Consider the following 20,857-nt stretch of genomic DNA (forward strand, 5'->3'; position numbering starts at 1 on the left):
CCTTGGTCTCTCCCTGGAGGCCCAGTGCGCGGCGGTGAGCCTTGTAGTCAAACTTGTAGTAGGTGTGCATGATGCGGCGTAGGTAGACGCGGCACACCTCCTCCGTGCTGCCCTTGGTCTCCAGGTAGCCCAGCAGGCGGTCGATAATGCCACACACATGACCCTCATCCTTCAAGTTGTCCACGTACTCTGGGAGAGGGAGTGAGTGATTAAATATCACCGTGTGAAATTTAAAGTCGGTGTGAAAAAGAGATCAGGGTATGGTTTTTCATAGGTAAAAAAAAGTGATCCCAATAATGTGTGTTATGTACAGGTTTTCATAGGAATTCTATTGCTGTCTATTCTATTAATCCATTTACTTCATGTGTCTATAGTGATTGAGTATCAATTAAGTTAGTCTTTGACAGACGCACAAGTGACTTGGATAATGTGAAAATGCGGGTGTGGATCTAAAATAGCGAGAACACTATGAGAGGGCCTCACCTTGAGAGTGGGGGTCAGTGTTCTGCATGATCTTGGTGAACTCCTCGTCCATCCTCTCCACCAAGGTCAGAATGCAGCCACGCACCCTGAATGGCTGAGGAACAGATAGAGAAACTGAATTTATTTGTACCATCTACTGCAAACTGCAGCCTATCATATGAAGTGTATTGCCATGCCTGTCTTCTTGACAAAAGGACCACAATGGCAATAAGTAAAACACTAACGTATTTGATAGGTTTTTGTAATGTACATACTGCTTGTTCTTGACTGTATATGTATTCCTGTTCCTGTGGGGAACTACTCGTTTGGAGTAGTTCAAATAAATTAACCAATCAATCATTCATTCATTCATTCATTCACTGAAAGAAACTCAATCAACCACTAAGAGTTTTCTGTGAGAGAATTACCTGAGAGTCAGTAATGGCCAGGTTCTCGCTGTCCTCGGCGATGTTCTCGCCGATAAAGATGTTGTTGTTGTTAAAGAGGATGTCCAGCAGCTCGTCAATGCAGTCTAGACACTTCTTCCACATATCAGCCTGGGAGAGGGGTGGGGCAGGACAGGTAAAATGGATGAGGAGATGTTAGTGTGAATTGGTGTCACACTCGGGCCGGATACGGGAGAATCCAGGACGAAAACGGGAGTTTATGGTTGTCAGCACCATTTCACCAGGTCAAATTCCTGGTAAATGTACTTGGAGAATCAAGGTAATTGATGCTGAGAAGACATTTCTAAAAACAGATAAAGTACAACTTGTCCAATAACTTTGTTTTTACATTTAATACATTCCCCCACCACATTTCCCCCCCAACTGCTATGGGGGGGGGGGGGTTAAAAGGGATGGAATTGCCATTTTTGTAGAATTGCACATTAAATATTCTTATTTTTTCCATGCTCAAATGTGTTGTCATTTCATATAGAGGTGGCAGAATTAAGACCGCTCAGGCTCAACCCCTTCAGACTACGAACGTTTTAAAATTCAGCAATTTAACCATTTAATAATTTAACAAATAAGCATTTAACAACTTGGAATTTAACACCAGTGAGTCTGACCTTCATGAAGGCGGCCAGGTTGGGGTTGTAGTCGTACAGGGAGGCGATGATGTTAAACTTGATCTTGACCAGGATGCCCTCGCCCAGAATGTTCTCATTGGAGATGTTGGCCAGGGCATGGAGAAGCTCGATCTGGGCAGCTCTGAACAAAGCAGAATGTAGAGGAGGGAGGTAGAGGGAATAACAGGTGTAGGGACAGTGTTAAGTTAGTTCAGGGTCTTTTCAGGCTTAGGTGTCATATTACCTAATGGCGGTTTTTACCTAATGGCGTTTTTATCTGGTCGCAAAAGAAACCCCAAAACCCTACCTGGATGTCCCCTTGTAGACATGAAAGTGCTATATCTGTGAAAGGCAAAAAAAACTTTGCATAGCCTTAGGTACAACCAATACCATATTGCTTACTTCACCATTGTTTTCAGATCTACAAAGGGCCATCGACTAGGGGCACATTCTGGGACAGAGCATTTATGTCAATGTAGTCAAATAAGTCGTACCTGTCTGTTCCCTTCTTTCCACGGGCCTGCAGAATCTCGTTGAGTTTCTTTACCACAACTGTTGTGTTGATTTCTGTTCCCTTGGCAAACATCTTAAAAGGTAGGAAGCATGAGTTTTTACTCACTAAAGTAACACAGTGTGGTCAAAGACTTAGTAACTTAGTTGCAGGTACAATCTGGTTAGCTATAAATACAAACAGTTGTGTTTTTTTTAACATATTTATTCACTTATTTCTGTATAACCACAATTAACTATTTTCTCAAAGTCATATGGAGAATCTACTCCGCGTTAGCTAGCTTAAGCTGGCTAATGTTAGCCACTAGCCATGCAGACAGACAGCTGGCAATGATGAGCTACAATTTACCAATCACGAGGTGGTGTGATGTAAACAGCCAATCAAATTCCCCACACCTGGGGGGCATATGATCCTGCTCGCCTGCTTTAAGCAGCTCTGACTTCTGCACCGGCAGGCTTGCCTCTGGTGCAAAAGGAAAGTGGAAAATTATTTCTGCCTGCTCTAATTGTTTAGTACCTCGTATGTTCTTCGTTTTTCGTCCTACAATTTATTTGGTCAACTTTGACGTGTTTTGAGTTTTTCAACCTTAGCTTAGTACTAACGCACTACAGTAGCTGACTGACTGTGCTGTTGTGATAACTTCAATCTGCCTGGAGCCCAATGCCGACTCTGGAATGTCTCTGGAATCTACTTTAGATTTGCCTCACTATAGGATTAGCTGACTCTCCCCTCTGCCGGTGAAATGGCCTCTCCCTTTGAAGTGCCTCTCTCCTTGGCCATTCTTTGGGAGCCAAGTCAGCCGTATATCAGTCTCCACTCTCTGTACTTTATATCTGCTGGCTTTTTTGTGTGTGTTCTATGGGTTCCTGTGCTAGACCAGGTGGTGTTGTTTTCTGGCTTACTATTTAGTTATGTCGCCCGTGGTGGTTGGCTAGCTAGTCTAGTTAGCTGGCTAAAATAACAAACTTTAGCTGGCTGGCTAAGAACTGCATATACCGGCAACATTGTTTGATAACTGGTTAGATGGCGTTATGCATTTCCAAAAACTTGGTTTACTTTAATGTAGTTGTAACCATGGTGTTTAAAGCAACTGGCTGACGCATTCTGTGCTAACATAACGTTAGCAGGCTGGTTGGCTAGCAACCTCAACAAATCAGCTTGCAACAATAAATTCATGAAGTATTTGCTTGTAAGTTGGCTGAAAATGTAATTGAGTGCAAACGATTTGGTTGAATTCTAAGTTATTTCTGTTGGAGTTTACATTATAGGGAATAGGCTGGCTTGCCGGGTCCTCCATATTACATCAGAACCCACAAAAACATTTTCTGGCATGACTTCAACATTCGGATAGGTTTTATGTAATAACACAAAAAATGTAAAAGTGAGGTGCAACTTTGCATTGGGACTTTTGATGCATATACTAACCATATGTTAAATGTGGTTACGTTCATGCTACCTAACCTTTAAACTTCTCCTGTAGGGAAAAGCAATTAGCACTATCCACATTCACTGGCAGGTTTGGCTCTGTACTCAAAGCATTTCAGAGTAGCAGTGCTGATCTAGGATCAGGTCATTACAATCTAAAAGGCAGAAACAATCCTAGATTAGCAGCACTTCTACTCTGAGACGCGTTATGACCATATAGGACCATTGGGTCGTGTTCATTTGGGGACTAGAGAGAAAATGCTTTAAAAGGTTTTGCAATGGAAAACAAAAAAATTAGTGTTTCTTATTAGTAAAGCTCAGGTGGTCCCTCTCCGTTTGTCAATTCTTACATTTGGTGGTTAATGAACACCAACTATACATACAGATAAGTGGAGTGCCATGACTTGATTACCCACCTTAACGAGGGGCACTCCTCCCTTCACCTTCTCCCATTCTCCTTCGTCCTCCTCTTGGGCCTCTTCCTCTGCCTCTTCCTCCACACGCTCCTTCCGCTTGTGTCTCTTCTTCCTATCCTCCTTTTTCTTCTCACTGGTGTGTCGCTCGACCTCACTACCAGACCTGGCAAGACAGAATGAGGTGTTGTGAATACATTTTGGTCAGTGTGTAAAACTGATCTGATGTCAGAGACGAGTTTCTAAAGCAGGGGGTAGGCAACTAGATTCAGTCGTCAGACAATTTTTTCAGGCGCAGCAGGTTGCGGGGCCGGGACATTATATAATTTTTTTATTAACTAAGAAAATATTGAGGGGCCAAATAAAATCGCTTTGGGGCCAAATTTGTCTCGCAGGCTGTCTGTTGCCGAGCACTGCCCTAGAGTATCGTTTAACATACAGAGTGAGATATAGCGAATGAAAGTCAAGGGCAGGATGTTTAGACTTCGAGGAATGTTTGGTTACAGAGGCAGTGATATTGACTCAATCCACAATAATTCCATCCTAACGCACAAGGTACAAAGGACAGGGACTGACTTCTTGAGGAAGATTTTGGCAATGGCGTCATTGCCCTCTTCGTCTTCGCTACCACTGCCGCTTTCCGCGGTGTCTGAGTCCCAGTCTTCGTCATCCACATGACTGCTGCTGGAAGACTCCTCATCCTGTTGAAGACATATACTGTTATTACATACGAGTTAGATTAAAGCCCCCATGCAGTCTTAATATAATTTTTAAATCATCCCTGTATATCTAATCAATCACTATTAATTTATTGAAAACACCACCAAAATATATTTGTAATAATTTATTTCACTTTCAGTTGGACCCAGAAAGCGACGAACTTCGACAAGCATATAGGATTAATTTTGTCATCAAAACTAAAAAAAGGCATACATCATGCATCTTAATTTGCAGTATCATTGTTGCACGGTTTTCAATAGGTCATCAGAAGATGCAGTAGGTCGCCAGAAGATGCAGGACCAGATCGTAAACAAGGTTATAAAGAAAGTCTAGATCATAGCATGCAAGTATCTTTTCCAGTTATTGTTTTACATGTGCTCAAGCTCTGGAAGGTGTTCCTGTGAGAGGAAAACAGATCATGGAGAAAGTAAGAGGGTGTTAGCTAAACATAATCAGATAGGTCTAAAATGTAGAGCAGCAGCAGAGTTGTCATGATGGCATGAAGTAGAAAAGTTGTGGTTTTATTTACATTGTCCTCACCAGCTTGCTCGAACACTGACATTACTATAAACTCATCCCATGACAGGAAAGGCGGAAGAGTTAGTATTGCAAACACACAATTACACTTAGCTTCTCAACAACAACTTGTTTGGCAGAATCTGTTGTGATTTGTGATGGTTGGGTGAAAATCTACCGGAGAATAGATCTCCAGGAGGATGGTTGTTGACCACTGCCCCTACACACACTACAAATGTGTTTTCAAGTAGTCATACAGTGAATCACAGATAGACCCATAGCCCCTACCCATTGACAATTCCGACTAAAAATCAGTTATAGGTCATAGTTCAACTACTATGCTCTCTGGAAAAAGTAAAATAGAACTTTTGCCCCCATAGCAGAACAATCTTGGGTCTATATTAGGGATGTTAACCGGTTAGCGGCAAAAAAATACATTTGACCATTCATGCTTATCGGACAATAGGTGAATTAGCAAAATGGAGTGGAATTCAATTGATGCGTGTATATTCGTTAGTTCGTCATACAGCTTATTTATCAAACACACACAGGATATGCTACAGAGCACAGTAGGCTATGAGCAGAATAATATCACCAGTTGGACAACGCAGCTCTCAAACAGCTGGATGCTGCTGGAGTGAAACGTGTAAGCACAGTCATTGCGCAACAATTCTAAATGCAATCGCATGTTAAAAACAGTTTTGATGGCCACAATTAACAAGAGGAGGATCTCAGCATGATATTGCTACTATTTTTATTAATTGAACCCAGTCATGGGCAATACAATAGGCAACACTATGAGAGCGTCACCCACCACCTAGCAACTGGAGGAAGTATGCATTTTAAAAACATAATTCAAATTGTATGAAACCTGGACATTTTACTTTATATTATGAGGCATGTCTTACCTTGCTTCAAAGTAGCCAGCCTAGCCAAAATCAAACCATAGAAACGTAGAGGCAATTTTATAAAAACTTCCTAATTTGCCATTAAAATAGCATTTCTCTCCTGTTCTATTGGTTTTCATATCAACTTTCTTTCACTATCCAGAAGCGAAAGGCACAATCCTAGTCATATTAGCAACCCATCTTAGTTGTTGCATCTTTAGACTCCCCCTCTTTCTATGTTGGAGATTTTCAGCTCTGTCACATATGGAACCACACGCATCAGGTGCGCTATTTAGAATGGTATTTTCCCAGGAATAGCATTTTGGAAAATGTTTGAAATTGTTTTATATTGGTTGCTTCATTAGAGAAGTATGTTCAATAACATAGCCTTTTTTGGGGGGCTGTGAGAGGATTGGCTTGCTACTGTTGCATGTTTCAATGTCAGTTCCTTGTATGCACGCATAATATTATCTGTTGGTCACGTTTAGGGCTTTTTTAAAAATGTAACCTTTATTTAACTAGGCAAGTCAGTTAGTTATGGACAAATTCTTATTTATAATGACGGCCTACCAAAAAGGCCTCCTGCGGGGACGGGGGCCGGGAGGGCTGTGGCCGTCACGAAATTTAGTCAGCCGGTTATTGTCAAGCAAATAAACTGTCGTTCTCACGGTAATTGACCGTTAATTAGCATAAACATTTAGCATCTCCTGGCTTCCACACATAGCCTACAAGCCACTGATGCAGACGTCGAACATCTCCATTTAAAAAATCCATTTAAAATAGCCTACACCTTCACAATAAATCCATTAATTTAGACAGGTTTAAAGAAGCATGATATGAAGAAAATATAGTCTATTACAGAAGAACAATAGCCAAATGGCTGTGGGCTACACTAGTTCATTTAGCAGACAAGATTTGCTTAGAATTCCATGGCATTATTTTATAGTATGAAGAATACAATTGAACAAAGCTGAATAAAATAGAAAGGATATTTTCTCAATGATTTGAGGGAGTGTGCACATGCGGCTATTCTGTGTCGAGCGGTTAACAAAGAAATAGGTAGTACTATATGCTTCATTTTGATTTATTGATGTATAGAACAGTGTGCTCTACAAACATTGGGCTATATGTTTTGATTTTGAATACATTGTAAGGCTGCATGATGCGACTCTGACAATTTGAAAAAAGTCGCTTGAAAGGCATGACCTCTGCTTTGTTTTTTTGCGCAGGCTGTACACACGCCAATAGTCTCATTAACAAATTGACAAGCACTTGAAAATGCCTCGAATTGTGTGGCAGTAATGCACCCTAAAACAAAAATCCTTTTGTGGCCAGTGGCCGTTGTGCCCTTGGCCTGGAGTGCTGTGTTATGCCCTTTTTCCTGAGCGCTGCGTGCTCCGAAGCACCTCTCACTCACATGGCTCTCCATCAAGTGTTTGGGTCTCTCAGAGGCTACAAGTGAAGACAGACATTTCGGGGATGCAACAGCGCATGTCCTTATCCAATTCTGAGGTGCATTCTGAAGATATTGGAATAACTGTGCACATTTACTTTTGGTCAGCCAACAAGATTAGTAGGCCTAACAAACAGCAAAAGCACTAGCCTATGTCAATCAACTATCCCCCATAGTACAAAAGTTGACCTATTCTATTCTGTGCGAGAAATAAATATTCCAAACAGTCTGGGACAGTGGCTGATGCAACATGTGGCTGACGCAACAGATCAGAACGTTCAGCTTTAAATGTTGATAAACTATTAGGCAATTTCTTCACATTATAAAAGCAGCAATGTGCACATGGCAGTAGGCTATAAACAAATATTCCATTAGCAGAAAATAACATTATCAAAAGTGACAGCAAATGCAATTATGCATGTAATGCTTTTATTATACTCACCTTGAATTGGACTAATCATTTTTCTTTAATGAGTTGGACGAGAGGGATTTACTCCAAACACCCGAACAGGCCCTCATCCCCGTAATTCGCAGGAGAAAGAGACAGAGGTTTCGTGGAAGGAGATCGGGTTGCCTTGTGAGGATCAGGCGATGAGTAGCTAATCTGACTTTGCCATCGATACTATTGGCCAACGTACAATCGCTGGATAATAAAACGGACGAACTAAAAGCATATATATCCTACCAATGGGACATTAAAAATGAAAATCTTACGCTTCACAGAGTCGTGGCTGAACGATGACATGAATAACATACAGCTGGTGGGTTATACACTGTACCGGCAGGATAGAACAGCAGCCTCTGGTAAGACAAGGGGTGGCAGTTTATTTATGTTTGTAAACAACAGCTGGAGCACGATATCAAAGGAAGTCTCAAGGTTTTGCTCGCATGAGGTAGAGTATCTCATGATAAGCTGTAGACCACACTATCTACCTAGAGAGTTTTCATCTGTATTGTTTGTAACTGTCTATTTACCACCACAAACTGTTGCTGGCACTAAGACCGCTATCAATGAGCTGTATACGGCCATAATTAAACAGGAAAACGCTCATCTGAGGCTGTGCTCCTAGTGGCCGGGGACTTTAATGCAGGGAAACTTAAAATCAGTTTGTGCTAATTTCTACCAGCATGTTAAATGTGCAACCAGAGGGGGAAAAAAATCAAGACCATCTGTACTCCACACACAGAGACACGTACAAAGCTCTCCCTCACCCTCCATTTGGCAAAACTGACCATTATTTGAACCTCCCGATTCCTGGTTATGTGACAGGTTAAAGGAAATACTCATAGCCTGTTATACATTAAAAAGTATTAGTAAGTTCATAGTATGTGAGGATCTTAAAACATCTAAGGTTAAAAAGATCATGCATTCTGTATTAGTTGATAGAGATTGATAACATTCATATAATTGTGTTAAAAAGTTAAAATCCATCAAGTGTACAAAGGGTAAGAATTGTAAAAGGAATGTGTAAATGTTATATTGATTACTTTATTTTGTGGTGCCTAATTGAAGGGGAAAAGTGTTAATCTGTGATCTACTAAATGCTGATGAGCCTGAGATCGATTGCTCTGGTCTCCACCCAAGTTCGCGGGGAAATCGCGGTCTTTTCCTTATTGCAGTAAAGGTTCTCAGTGAGGAAACAATACCGTATCACTCGTGATTATTTCTCCCCTTTTTCAGGTACGTTATTGATGATAAAACAGAGTCATTTAAATGTAATAACTCGCTAACATGTCAAGAGTGTTTAAGGTGTGTCTTAGTAACATCTTGAGGAAGTTAGAGTTACGTTTGCAGAGTAATATGAGCCCTGCTCGGTTGCAGCTAAGGCTAGCTTTGTACTGAGAGTAGCTGCCATTTTATGTCGATCGTGAATGAACATGTGCGTCGTTAATAAGATATTTTGCGGTGTTATTTGTGTAATGGTTTTTCAAACACTTTATTGACTGTTGATAAATTAAGTTATGGTTTACTGCGTTAAAGCTTTGTGCTTGACAGTTATATTGAAATGAGTGTATGTTTCAGTGAATTACAGTGTATACTGTTGTGACTTGAATAAGCCTTGTACCCTACAACACTAGCTCTTTCCTGTAGATCTGTTGTTTTGTAAAATGTGTTACTTTGGTAAAATGTGTTACTTTTGTAAAATCATTGCAGTAAAAGTTCTCAGTGAGGAAACAATACCGTATCACTCTCGTGATTATTTCTCCCCTTTTTCAGGGGCGTAACACTTACAAGCAAAAATTAAAGCAGGAAGCACCAGTGACTCAGTCTGTAAAAAAAAGTGGTCAGATGAAGCAGATGCTAAACTACAGGACTGCTTTGCTAGCACAGACTGGAATATGTTGCGGGATTCTTCCGATAGCATTGAGGAGTACACCACATCAGTCACTGGCTTCATCAATAAGTGCATCAATGACGTCAGCCCCACAGTGACTGTACGTACATATCCCAACCAGCTCCGACGCTCGGCAAACGTGGCAGAGCTAGCAAACTATTAGACTACAAAAGGGAAGCTCAGCCGAGAGCTGCCAAGTGACACAAGCCAACCAGACGAGCTAAAATCACTTTGCTCTCTGCGAGGAAAGTAACACTGAAACATGCATGAGAGCAACAGCTGTTAGACGACTGTGTGATCCCACTCTCCGCAGCCGATCTGAGTAAGACCGTAAAACAGGTCAACATTCACAAGGCCAGACGGATTACCAGGACGTGTACTCCGAGCATGCGCTGACCAACTGGCAAGTGTCTTCACTGACATTTTCAACATCTCCCTGTCTGAGTCTGTAATACCAACTTGTTTCAAGCAGACCACCATAGTCCCTGTGCCCAAGAACACTAAGGTAACCTGCCTAAATGACTACTGACCCGTAGCACTCACGTCTGTAGCCATGAAGTGCTTTGAAAGGCTGGCTCACATCAACACCATTATCCCAGAAACCCTAGACCCACTCCAATTTGCATACCGCCCTAACAGATCCACAGATGATGCAATCTCTATTGCACTCCACACTGCCCTTTCACATCTGGACAAAAGGAACACCTATGTGAGAATGCTATTCATTGACTAGAGCTCAGCGTTCAACACCACAGTGCCCTCAAAGCTCATCACTAAGCTAATGACCCTGGGAATAAACACCTCCCTCTGCAACTGGATCCTGGACTGTCCTGACGGGCCGCCCCAACGTGGTAAGGGTTGGAAACACATCCGCCACGTTGATCCTCAACACAGGGGCCCCTCAGGGGTGCGTGCTCAGTCCCTTCCTGTACTCCTTGTTCACTCATGACTGCACGGCCAGGCACGACTCCAACACAATCATTAAGTTTGCCGATGACAACAGTGGTAGGCCTGACCACCGACAAGACAGCCTATAGGGAGGAGGTCAGAGACCTGACTGTGTGGTGCAAGGACAACAACCTCCCCCTCAACGTGATCAAGACAAATGAGATGATTGTGGACTACAGGAAAAGGAGGACCGAGCACACCCCCATTCTCATTGACGGGGCTGCAGTGGAGCAGGTTGAGAGCGTCAAGTTCCTTGGTGTCCACATCACCAACAAACTAACATGGTCCAAGCACACCAAGACAGTTGTGAAGAAAGCACAACAAAACCTATTCCCCCTCAGGAGAATGAGAAGATTTGGCAGGGGTCCTCAGATCCTCAAAAGCTTCTACAGCTGCACCATCGAGAGCATCCTGACTGGTTCTATCACTCCCTGGTATGGCAACTGCTCGGCCTACGACCGCAAGACACTACAGAGGGTAGTGCGTACAGCCCAGTACATCACAGGGGCCAAGCTTCCTGACATCTAGGACCTGTATACCAGGCGGAGTCAGAGGAAGGCCCTAAAAATTGTCAAAGACTCCAGCCACCCTAGTCATAGACTGTTCTCTCTGCTACCGCACAGCAAGCGGTACCAGAGCGCCAAGCCTAGATACAAGAGGCTTCTAAAATAGCTTCCACAAGCCGTAAGACGCCTGAACATCTAATCAAATGGCTACCCAGACTATTTGCATTGACCCCTCCCCCCTTTTATGCTGCTACTCTGTTATTATCTATGCATAGTCACTTTAATAACTCTACCTACATGTACATATTACCTCAATTACCCCGACTAACCGGCACCCCCTGTATATAGCCTCGCTATTGTTATTTTACTGCTGCTCTTTAATTATTTGTTACTTTTATTAAAGGTATTTTTCTTAAAACTGCATTGTTGGTTAAGCATTTCACTGTAAGGTCTACACTGGTTGTATTCGGCACATGTGACAAATATATTTTCAAATCAATTTGTATAATTGGCTAATATTGTCACCAGACTACTCTTGATTTAATCTTATCTTTACACATACTAAATAATAGGTGTGAAATTTGTTTTGATTTAGAATGGACCATTATCATGCACCTGTCTCTAAACAGGGGCAGCGGGGGGAAAAATACACGTCATCTATGCACTTAAATAGTAAATGGATGATGCTTTTCCCGTGGTTCATGTTCATGCCAGCCAAGTAGGCTATACTCCTGTTGTAAAGATAAGCAATGTGCTTAATATTAGGAAAGTTGAGAAATAAATAGTAGGCCTAGCCTAGAGATTGCTGATGGGATCTTCGTTTTAATAGAGGCCATCACTCTTGCGCAATTGCATAGCCTATACTGCCCTACCAAGCAAAAAGGCAGTAACTGCTCATAGCGTTGGATTGAGAAAAATGGCTTTCATTTACCTTGGTTTCACAGTAACTTTATGCTGTTACTTTTAACATGACCCCCGTTTTCTCCAATCACAGAGGTAGGATACTTGTCCACCTGATTAAGCATGTATTTATTGTAGAAAAAAAATGACAACTAATTTTCAACCAAATGAGCAGTTACCGCCTTTTTGCTTGATAGGGCAGTGTAAAAATGTTGCGCAACACGAGCTCATGGGCTTCCATTAATTGTTTTGATTAGATTTGCGATTACATTTGCATTGATTTCAGAGCAATTAGAGGGACAATAGAGTGCTGCAGTTTGGTAGGCTACTATTGACCATCAGCAGCATCAGAGCTTGGCGAAGTCTAATTACTGTGACTAAACGGTCACATGGATTTTATTTTATTTAACTAGGCAAATTCTTATTTACAATGACGGCCTACCCCGGCAAAACCCTAACCCGGATGACGCTGGGCCAATTGTGCGCCGCCCTATGGGACTCCCAATCACGGCCGGTTGTGATACAACCTGGAATCGAGCAATTGTCTGTAGTGACGCCTCTAGCACAGATGCAGTGCCTTAGACAGCTGCACCACTCGGGAGCCCAAATTTGACTGCCTTCATGACTCGTGACTGCCAGTGTGGCGGTAATACAGTCACAGCAACAGCCCTAGTTATGTTATTTTAATCTATTTGGAACACATGTAACCGTTTGTTAACCGAGAGCCGGTTAGTTGGCAGCAAAATTGACAGAAATGTGCAATATAACTTGTGGCTAAACCATGCCCTTTGAAAGACTAAGCGGGAATTATTACTGAACAGGGGCTACTCGTCTCTGTGATTGGCTGTATGATTAATAGAAGACATTAGTAGTCATTACAGGCACCTGGCCTATAAAGGAGCTTAGTCAGTTAGTGCTGGGGCTATCAGGGCTGTAAGAACAGAGTGCCTAGACCTTCGCATCCACCAGGAGTTCCGGGATGCCCAGGGAACCAAGCCAAAATATGAGATGCAACACATTGAATCACTTTCATATCCATACCAAAATGTGCTAGACTGAAACAGAATATTCACTGCACACTTACCTTTTGACTATAGAATGCGGTGGCATAAAAATTGTTATTGCTAATTGGTAACCCAATCACAGCCAAAGTAAAACATTTTATTTGGGGTTATGACAGTTTATTACAAAATCAGTTTGACAGTATCTCAAATCTGAAGGAAGTGTATTTGAAGTGGCTGAAATGATTCAAAAAGGTACTGAGAAGTGATCGGAAGATCACAAGGCAATACCTGTGTATGAGTGTAGAAAAGATGTTGCTTTTTCCCCTTAGTCTGATTATGCTCTGGTCTAGCGAGTAGGGCTGAGCGATTAGAGCTTTGAGGTCAGTTCGGTTTCATTTTTTTATTTTTTTATCAATCACAGTTTTAAAGAAATTTTTTTAGACATTAAATGCACTGTGGGTTGAATGCTGTAATTTTTATTTGCATTTTATTTAACTAGACAAGTCAGTTAAGAACAAATTCTGTAACAGAATAAAAATGAATAAGTCCTATGATGGTGGTGACTGCCAATTACTGCTTATGAACGACCATTTATTCAAAATCACAAAAATATATTTCAGTTGTGTATAGTACATTTGTTTTAGGCCTATTTGATGACTATTATTTCATTCCAAGATCTCTATAGAGCTGCTGCCTATGCTGTCTGACAAAATCACTATTTTAGTAGTTCCTCAAAGTAAACAAGACATACTTTTGACTGTTGAATACCAACTATCAATCACTTATATCATGTATTTTCAGGTAGAGTTTGGTAAATTAGTTGTTAAAAAAATATGTGAATTGCTCAGCACAACTAACGAGTCCTGTGCAGCGTGTGAGCGTTGTAAAGGGAAACAGATGGGTTTCTGAGAATCTTAGCTTTCAGAAATGGGATCATAATAGCTTATAGCTCCAACTGTACAGAAGTTGCAGGAGAAAAACACATTGCAGGAGAAAAACGTAGAGCACTGTTTATCACAACCGCATTTAGGGGCTATCGGAAGTTACGCACGTAACCACGGTTCTATGAACTTAGCGATGCATTAATATTTTATGCAGAGCTTCTTTTGCCTCCCACAATGTAAACTTTACAGCATAAACTGTCAGCCTACACTATCCCTAGATTGGGGATCCAGTAAGCTACCTTCAGCGTATTTTCGAATTTGACGTGACATGCATTTACCTAGGTACCTGTACATAACAAAGCAATGTCAGAATCACAAATATAGCTAAATGTCATGTCAGTATCCTAGCTAATTGCGGTCGAAACTAGCTACTTACTAGCTAACGTTAGCTAGCTAAATCCCAGAATGGCTCTGCGGCCTCACAAGCGCAGATCACGTGTATGGCGTTGAGTGGGTGAGCGGTCTGCTGATATCAACGTTGTGAACAGATTGCCCCATGGCGCCGTTGGGGTTATGGTATTGGAAGGCATAAGCGATGGACAATTGCATTTTATCGATGGCAATTTGATGCACAACGCTCCCGTGACAAGATCCTGAGGCCCATTGTCGTGCCTTTCATCCGCGCCATCACCTCATGTTTCAGCATGATAATGCATGGCCCCACGTTGCAAGGATCTGTACACAATTCTTGGAAGATGAAAATGTCCCAGTTCTTCCAGGGCCTGCACACTCACTAGACATGTCACCAATTGAGCATGTTTGGGATGCTCTGGATCAACGTGTACGACACTGTGTTCCCAACAATATCTAGCAACTTCGCACAGCCATTGAAGTGGGACAACACTCCACAGGCCAGAATCAACTACCCGATCAACTCTATGCAAAGGAGATGTGTTGCGCTGCATGAGGCAAATTGTGGTCACACCAGATTCTGACTGGTTTTCTGATCCACGCCTGTGACCAACAGATGAATATCTGTATTCCAAGTCATTTTAAATCCATAGATTAGGGCCTAATTCATTTATTTTTATATGAACTGTAACTCAGTAAAATAATTAACATTTTTGCGTTCATGTTTTTTTAAAGTATAGTTTGTTGGATGCAACATCTGCCTACTTACAGAAAGCAATTCTGACATTACTTTTTATGTAGCTAGCTAAAGGTACTCATGTAAATACAAATGTCACATCAGGTAAGTAGCTAGCTAGTTATCCACGTTGTGGTCGAGGCTAGTGGCTAGCTAGCTAACGTTAGCTCGTTAGCAGCAGAGCCACAATATCAAGACCGTCATATTGAAGGATAATAGCTAGATAGAATAATAGACTTCTTGAATGCTTGCTGCCACTTCCGGATGCAAGATGTAGCTATGGGACAGCCCCTTTATGGAGGATGAAAGCTGCAAATCCACTGGCTAGCTACCTTGAAGTGTGCGGTGCATATGCTCAGGTTCAAGCTTAATTTCTATGGCACTTGAGTGAGTGAAATAAAATCAAAGCCAAATCAGACGAAGTGATTGCTCTGATGGAAGACAGTGCAAAGAAATACTTGCTGCATTGCAGCTAGCTACTGCACAAACCCTTGTTTTTTGCCGTGCATAACTAGCTACATCTCCTATGCATGTCAACAATAAGGACTACCAATTTGACCGGGTGGGACTGGCAGAAGTAGGAGGATATGGTCATTGGTCTATTATAATCAGCTCGCCTTGTGTCGTTAAGCGGTGGGCCAAAAGTTCAATTCCACTTGAAGAGGATGAAATTCGAGACGTAAAAAAATAAGAATAACTTTTACACAAAAAGGGCATTATCATATTCAAAATGTCAGTGTTATTTCCCCCATTGTGGAAATATCATAAATTATGAAAATCATGTTTTAGACTGCACTGCCCCTTTAAAGTGATGGTAGACCATGAAATTGACTGTCGGTGGTAGAAGGCTTGACAAAAATAGATAAAGTGTCACATTTCTGGCTTACTAAACGTATTCTTGTAGAATTGTCGAGTGAGTTAACTGTGCACTACAACAGAGCCACTGAGCGTGTCCTCCATCTTACCGCTGCTCCCTTCAGGAACTTGCTGCTGTCCGGCGGCAGTGCTTCGGCGGCCGGTTTCTTCTTCAGGAAGCTCTTGGCGTCTCCCGGCTCGTCATCACTATCTGACGACACCCCTACAGACAACAAGGAAGATGGGTGATTCTAAAAGAAACAGCAGTTAAAACAGTGGCTAGTCAATAGAATGAATGCATCAATGTCATCCTGAGATTGTAATGGTGGAGAGTCAATCCCCAAAGAAAAATGGGACCCGATGCGTCTCTGGGGTAAGTCCCTGCAATAGACTAGCCTCCTGTCCAGGGGGTTTACTTGTACATCAAGCTGCCTCTTTATCGAAACAGGAGGGAGGCTCCTGCCCTATTGGCTCGGCAAGGCTACTTTCTTTACTATGAGCTATCACCCAAATTACCAAAGCAGACGTTTGAGTCTTTCATTAATGGCATTTACTGTAGACATAGATCGAGGTGTAATGAAAAGGCATGGTAAGAAACTCACCTGATTCAACCTCATCCTTCTCATCCTCCTCATCCGCAGAGAGCATTGGGTTCTGAAAGAGAGAGAAAAGATTGCTATTATACCACGAAGCCATTAGTAGGAACTAAGCATCTCACGCTGGCTCAGAGTGTCTTGGGAAAGATGTATTAAGCCGAAAACACACGGGGGACGTCATACAACGAAGTGAATTCTGATTTACATAAGTATTCACACCAGAGTCAATACTTTGTAGAAGCACCTTTGGCTGTGATTACAGCTGTGAGTCTTTTGGAGTAAAGGTGTCAGCATGCTACAGTTCGGCTGTTGGCTAGACGAAGTCGGCTAGCTGAACCGAACAAGTGTGCTCGAATGCGCCGTAAGATATTCGCTTGAAAAACAAGTAAGGGGAAAGCGGAAAATATAACCTTGGGACAGTAGAGGGCGATAAGCTGTTAATAGCCATCTACGGCCAAACAAGTGAAGAGAATACACGCAGAGAATAAAATCGTGTACAGAGACACTTGACTGGCATGAACATTTTATTGATGCGAATTTCCCGGGATCTACTAGATTTGATTTACCAAGCAACACATATAATAGGCGAGATACGGAGACAGAAGATGCCTGGTACAGGTTCACAATGGTGGATGTAGGGGCATACGGCCAAGAGTTCTTTAGTCCAAACTGCTGCAGAAGACCCTCGATTTACCACCACCAGCAGTCCTACAAGGTACCACAATGCCAAGTCCTCATGGTTTCCTGGGAGAGGCAGCTTTCCCCTTACATGGAGAACCTCATGCACCCTTATCCAGGCATGTTGATAGAATGTTTGAATCAATTTCACTTCTGTTTCTAATTTCCCTTGTTACTGCATACATGTATGCACCACTATATGATAGGTGCCATTTTATCAAGGCTTTTGGAATATGGTTCCTGAAAAACGGTATGGTGTTTTTTGTGTTTACCATATATGACATATATTCTCGTTACCTCGCATTCACAGGTGTCCAGGTCAATAAACCTGGGTGTACCTGGAACTACCACTCTCGTTGTCGGAGAGTCAGAATGCATTCGGCAACATGGCTGCAAGGATGAGGATTCTTGGATGCAGACTCAGTTCTGTGTGCACTGTGAACCAGTAGTTTATATTTATCTTGTTAATAAAATGAAACCTGATTCTGGGATGGCTCAGAGTGGAGTAATTTAGATTAGACTGTACTACTACACAAGTAGAAGAAAATCTGTGGCACACAGCTCTTCTGTATGTTGTCAGCACTTGATATTCAAATAGAATGCATTGAAACACCTTGAAGAAATGCCAACAGAGCTTTTTCAGCACACAAATAAACCAGCTTTGCACACTCTTGGCAGTTAAGGCAAAGAGTGGCTACTTTGAAGAATCTCAAATATAAAATATTTGTTTAACACTTTTTTGGTTACTACATGATTCCATATGTGTTATTTCATAGCTCTGATGTCTTCACTATTATTCTACAATGTAGACAATAGTAAAACCAGACTGGAAGTGTGTAGAGACTTTTTCAGTTTAGCATTTTGCCTCCAGCACCTCCACTTATCGGTTTTGGGGGTGTGGTAGATTCTGCCTATTATCTACAATTACAGAGGTAGCAATGCATAAAACAGTCTAATCTGACAATTTGTTAGATTTGATATTCCAAACATATTGCTCACTATTTGTCTGCTTCAGAGACAAGAAAGAGAAAATGAGTTTTGATCAGCCATGGATATAAAAGTGCTGAAAACGTGGTGGCTGACTATTTAAGAAGACGGAGAACAAGGTATAGGATCAAATATACCCGAGTTTTGGTGCAGATACAGCCGACTAATGCTAGCATTTCATTAATTTATCGATACTTGGAGTCAAAGTACCGATATAATATTTTTCTAAATAATATTGCGATAAATAACTATTGATTCTCTCTCTCCCCCCCCCCCCATCACCACAATTTATCAGGAAATTTGACCAGCAATGCTCCGCATAGACGCAAGAACATTAGACTTGCTTCCTAATTTGACACACTATATGCTCGTGACACCGTTGAAGCTCGCGGTCCGTCTTCTCTCATTCACTCCCATGCATTCGATTTCCACGTTCCCCGTGTGATTGACTCCAAAAGGTTACAAAAATGTTGCCAAAAGAAAACGCATATTTGGATTATTTAATGTAGCTTTATATGTGCGTTCCTTATTAGTAAGTGTTATTTGCTAAAAAAATAAAACATGACTAAGAATCTACCATCATGTGTTGTCATAGCGAAAAGCCTCACCTCCTTATAGCTGGCGATCTCCGTCTCGTAGTCCCTGTTGTACTTGCGGATCTTCTGCCGCAGGGTGCTGAGTGCTTTGGCGTTGTTCTTGTTCATCTTCTTCTTGCCTTCTTTGTCCTCCCAAAGCTGTAGGGAAACATTAACCATCATCGTGCTTAGGCATAGTGGTAGGAGTGTGTGTCTTAATAGAAACAGTGTAAACTGTGAATGTTTACCTGATTTAAATAGTCTTCTAGGTCAGACAGAAGACGGATGTAGAAGGGAGGCATCCCTTCCTTGTCCACTATAGTCTTGCTTTTGAGGAATGCTCGACATAGCTGCTCAAACTCCTCCAGACACTTGGACATATCTCGGATCTTCATGGCGTTGCGGATTGTCTTGATCAGGTTAGTTAGCTCCTCGAACCTAGGACATAATCATTTTTCTTAATGATTGTTTATTGAGATAGCCTACATTAAATACAACACCAGTTTGATTTTGTTTAATTTGAGGGACCTAGGAAAATAATTGTCGCCCCGACTTTCATTTCCTGCAATTGTACATAGTTTAACTAGACTCCTGACATCTTTAAGGTAGGCTATTTGATAAGGAAAATAAAGTCTACATCCGATTTCCACAAATGTTATTCTACATTCTCTTTTACAGAAAGTGATTTGATCAATTGATAGCGACAGAGTAACACATTGTTTAAGTTTACTTCCCAAGCAAAGTCAAATTTCTTTGACTCCTCGTAGTTCAGCTTCTGAATGTCAGAGACAAACGAAAGATATTCCCATGTGCATCAGTCTCATATTCCTCTGCCATTTAACAGCTTGTTTCTAGCCTAAAGCACTGCGGATTTCTGCATTGTTTTAGACTAGTACAAAGAATTGAGAATGGCACAAAAAAAAAAGTCTTACGCTCCCCCATAGGTTGGGAACACCTGGGGTAGATGGCATAGTCCAGGGCAGGCATACCAACACATACTAGATTGCATCAGCGTCAGGGGATGGTAGCCTAGTCCCAGATATCTTTATGTTGCACAGCCAACTCCTATGGGTGGTAGCCTGGTCCCAGATCAGTTTATGCCTATGCTGTATTGCCAACTCCTATCAGGCATAAAAGCCCCCATAGGAGTTGGCTATACAGCACAACCAGATCATGGACAAGGCTAAGGAGATGGTTCTATGGATCATGGAAGTAGAGTAAATGACTGACCTCTTGTCCTTGGCACTACGCACCACTCTCTTGGTGTCTTCCTCATCGTCACGAAGCAGCAATGACCTACGGGGAACAAATGTGGAAAAGTGAGAAAGCTGTGAAAACAGTCAGAGTGACTGAGGTTTCAGAGAGAGAAAGTAGTACTGACTGCTTGGTGAAAGAAGTGCCGGGTACTTTAGGGGTGATCTCATCAGACAACGAGGAATCCTCAGACTCGCTGTCGGACCCGGTGGCAAAGAAACGTGACATTGCTGAAGGCTGCCGTCAACCTGTGGGGGTGGAATCATGATATTTTATAATTGTGCTCAAACACATGGTGCGAAGAAGCAACTTGAAATTACAGCTAACATTTCCTCTTAACCAAGTGTTTTCCATAAGTGCTATTTCCATTTCATAAATTATTAAGCCTTCATTTAATTTAAAAGCTTCAATTCACCAGTCAGAAAAGTCTGCACAGCCTTTTCTAGATAGAATGAACCAAATACATCTTCTAGTGATCTATTGATAGGACAGGTGCCTGTCAGTCACAGAGCGAGCAATGACAGGAAAAAACTGCTAGTTCGTCAGTCTGCCCCGCCTCTCGGTACCCGTATTATTTTTTGTGCGTTGTGGTTGGCTGCAGTCAAATTTATTTTCACGGCGGAGGGAGAGTATGGCGCTTCTTCATCGTTTCCTGTGAGTGAATGTACATATCACGTGTAATGTAAGAGGAGTTGAAATGTACGTAATTATGGTTGTAGCACATTAAT

At 41.9% G+C, this 20,857-nt stretch overlaps 1 protein-coding gene across 8 annotated transcripts in view; it reads right to left on the bottom strand.

Annotated features, from left to right (window-relative positions):
* eif3c (eukaryotic translation initiation factor 3, subunit C) overlaps positions 1–20,857 on the bottom strand; it is a 69,778-nt gene that overhangs the window by 38,640 nt on the left and 10,281 nt on the right. For all 8 annotated transcript variants that reach the window (XM_014159288.3, XM_014159285.3, XM_014159283.3 and 5 more), the window contains exons 2-14: positions 20,257–20,377; positions 20,106–20,171; positions 19,124–19,313; positions 18,909–19,034; positions 16,642–16,693; positions 16,150–16,262; positions 4,460–4,584; positions 3,887–4,049; positions 2,029–2,120; positions 1,535–1,676; positions 891–1,019; positions 484–577; positions 2–189 (exon numbers count right to left, since the gene is read on the bottom strand). In XM_014159288.3, coding sequence (XP_014014763.3) covers positions 2–189; positions 484–577; positions 891–1,019; positions 1,535–1,676; positions 2,029–2,120; positions 3,887–4,049; positions 4,460–4,584; positions 16,150–16,262; positions 16,642–16,693; positions 18,909–19,034; positions 19,124–19,313; positions 20,106–20,171; positions 20,257–20,357 — 1,581 coding nt within the window. In that variant the 5' untranslated portion in view covers positions 20,358–20,377. The remainder of the gene's footprint in view (position 1; positions 190–483; positions 578–890; positions 1,020–1,534; positions 1,677–2,028; positions 2,121–3,886; positions 4,050–4,459; positions 4,585–16,149; positions 16,263–16,641; positions 16,694–18,908; positions 19,035–19,123; positions 19,314–20,105; positions 20,172–20,256; positions 20,378–20,857) is intronic.

The sequence above is a fragment of the Salmo salar genome, chromosome 19 (assembly GCF_965601325.2).
Source record: "Salmo salar chromosome 19, fSalSal1, whole genome shotgun sequence".
NCBI classification, from domain to species: domain Eukaryota; kingdom Metazoa; phylum Chordata; class Actinopteri; order Salmoniformes; family Salmonidae; genus Salmo; species Salmo salar.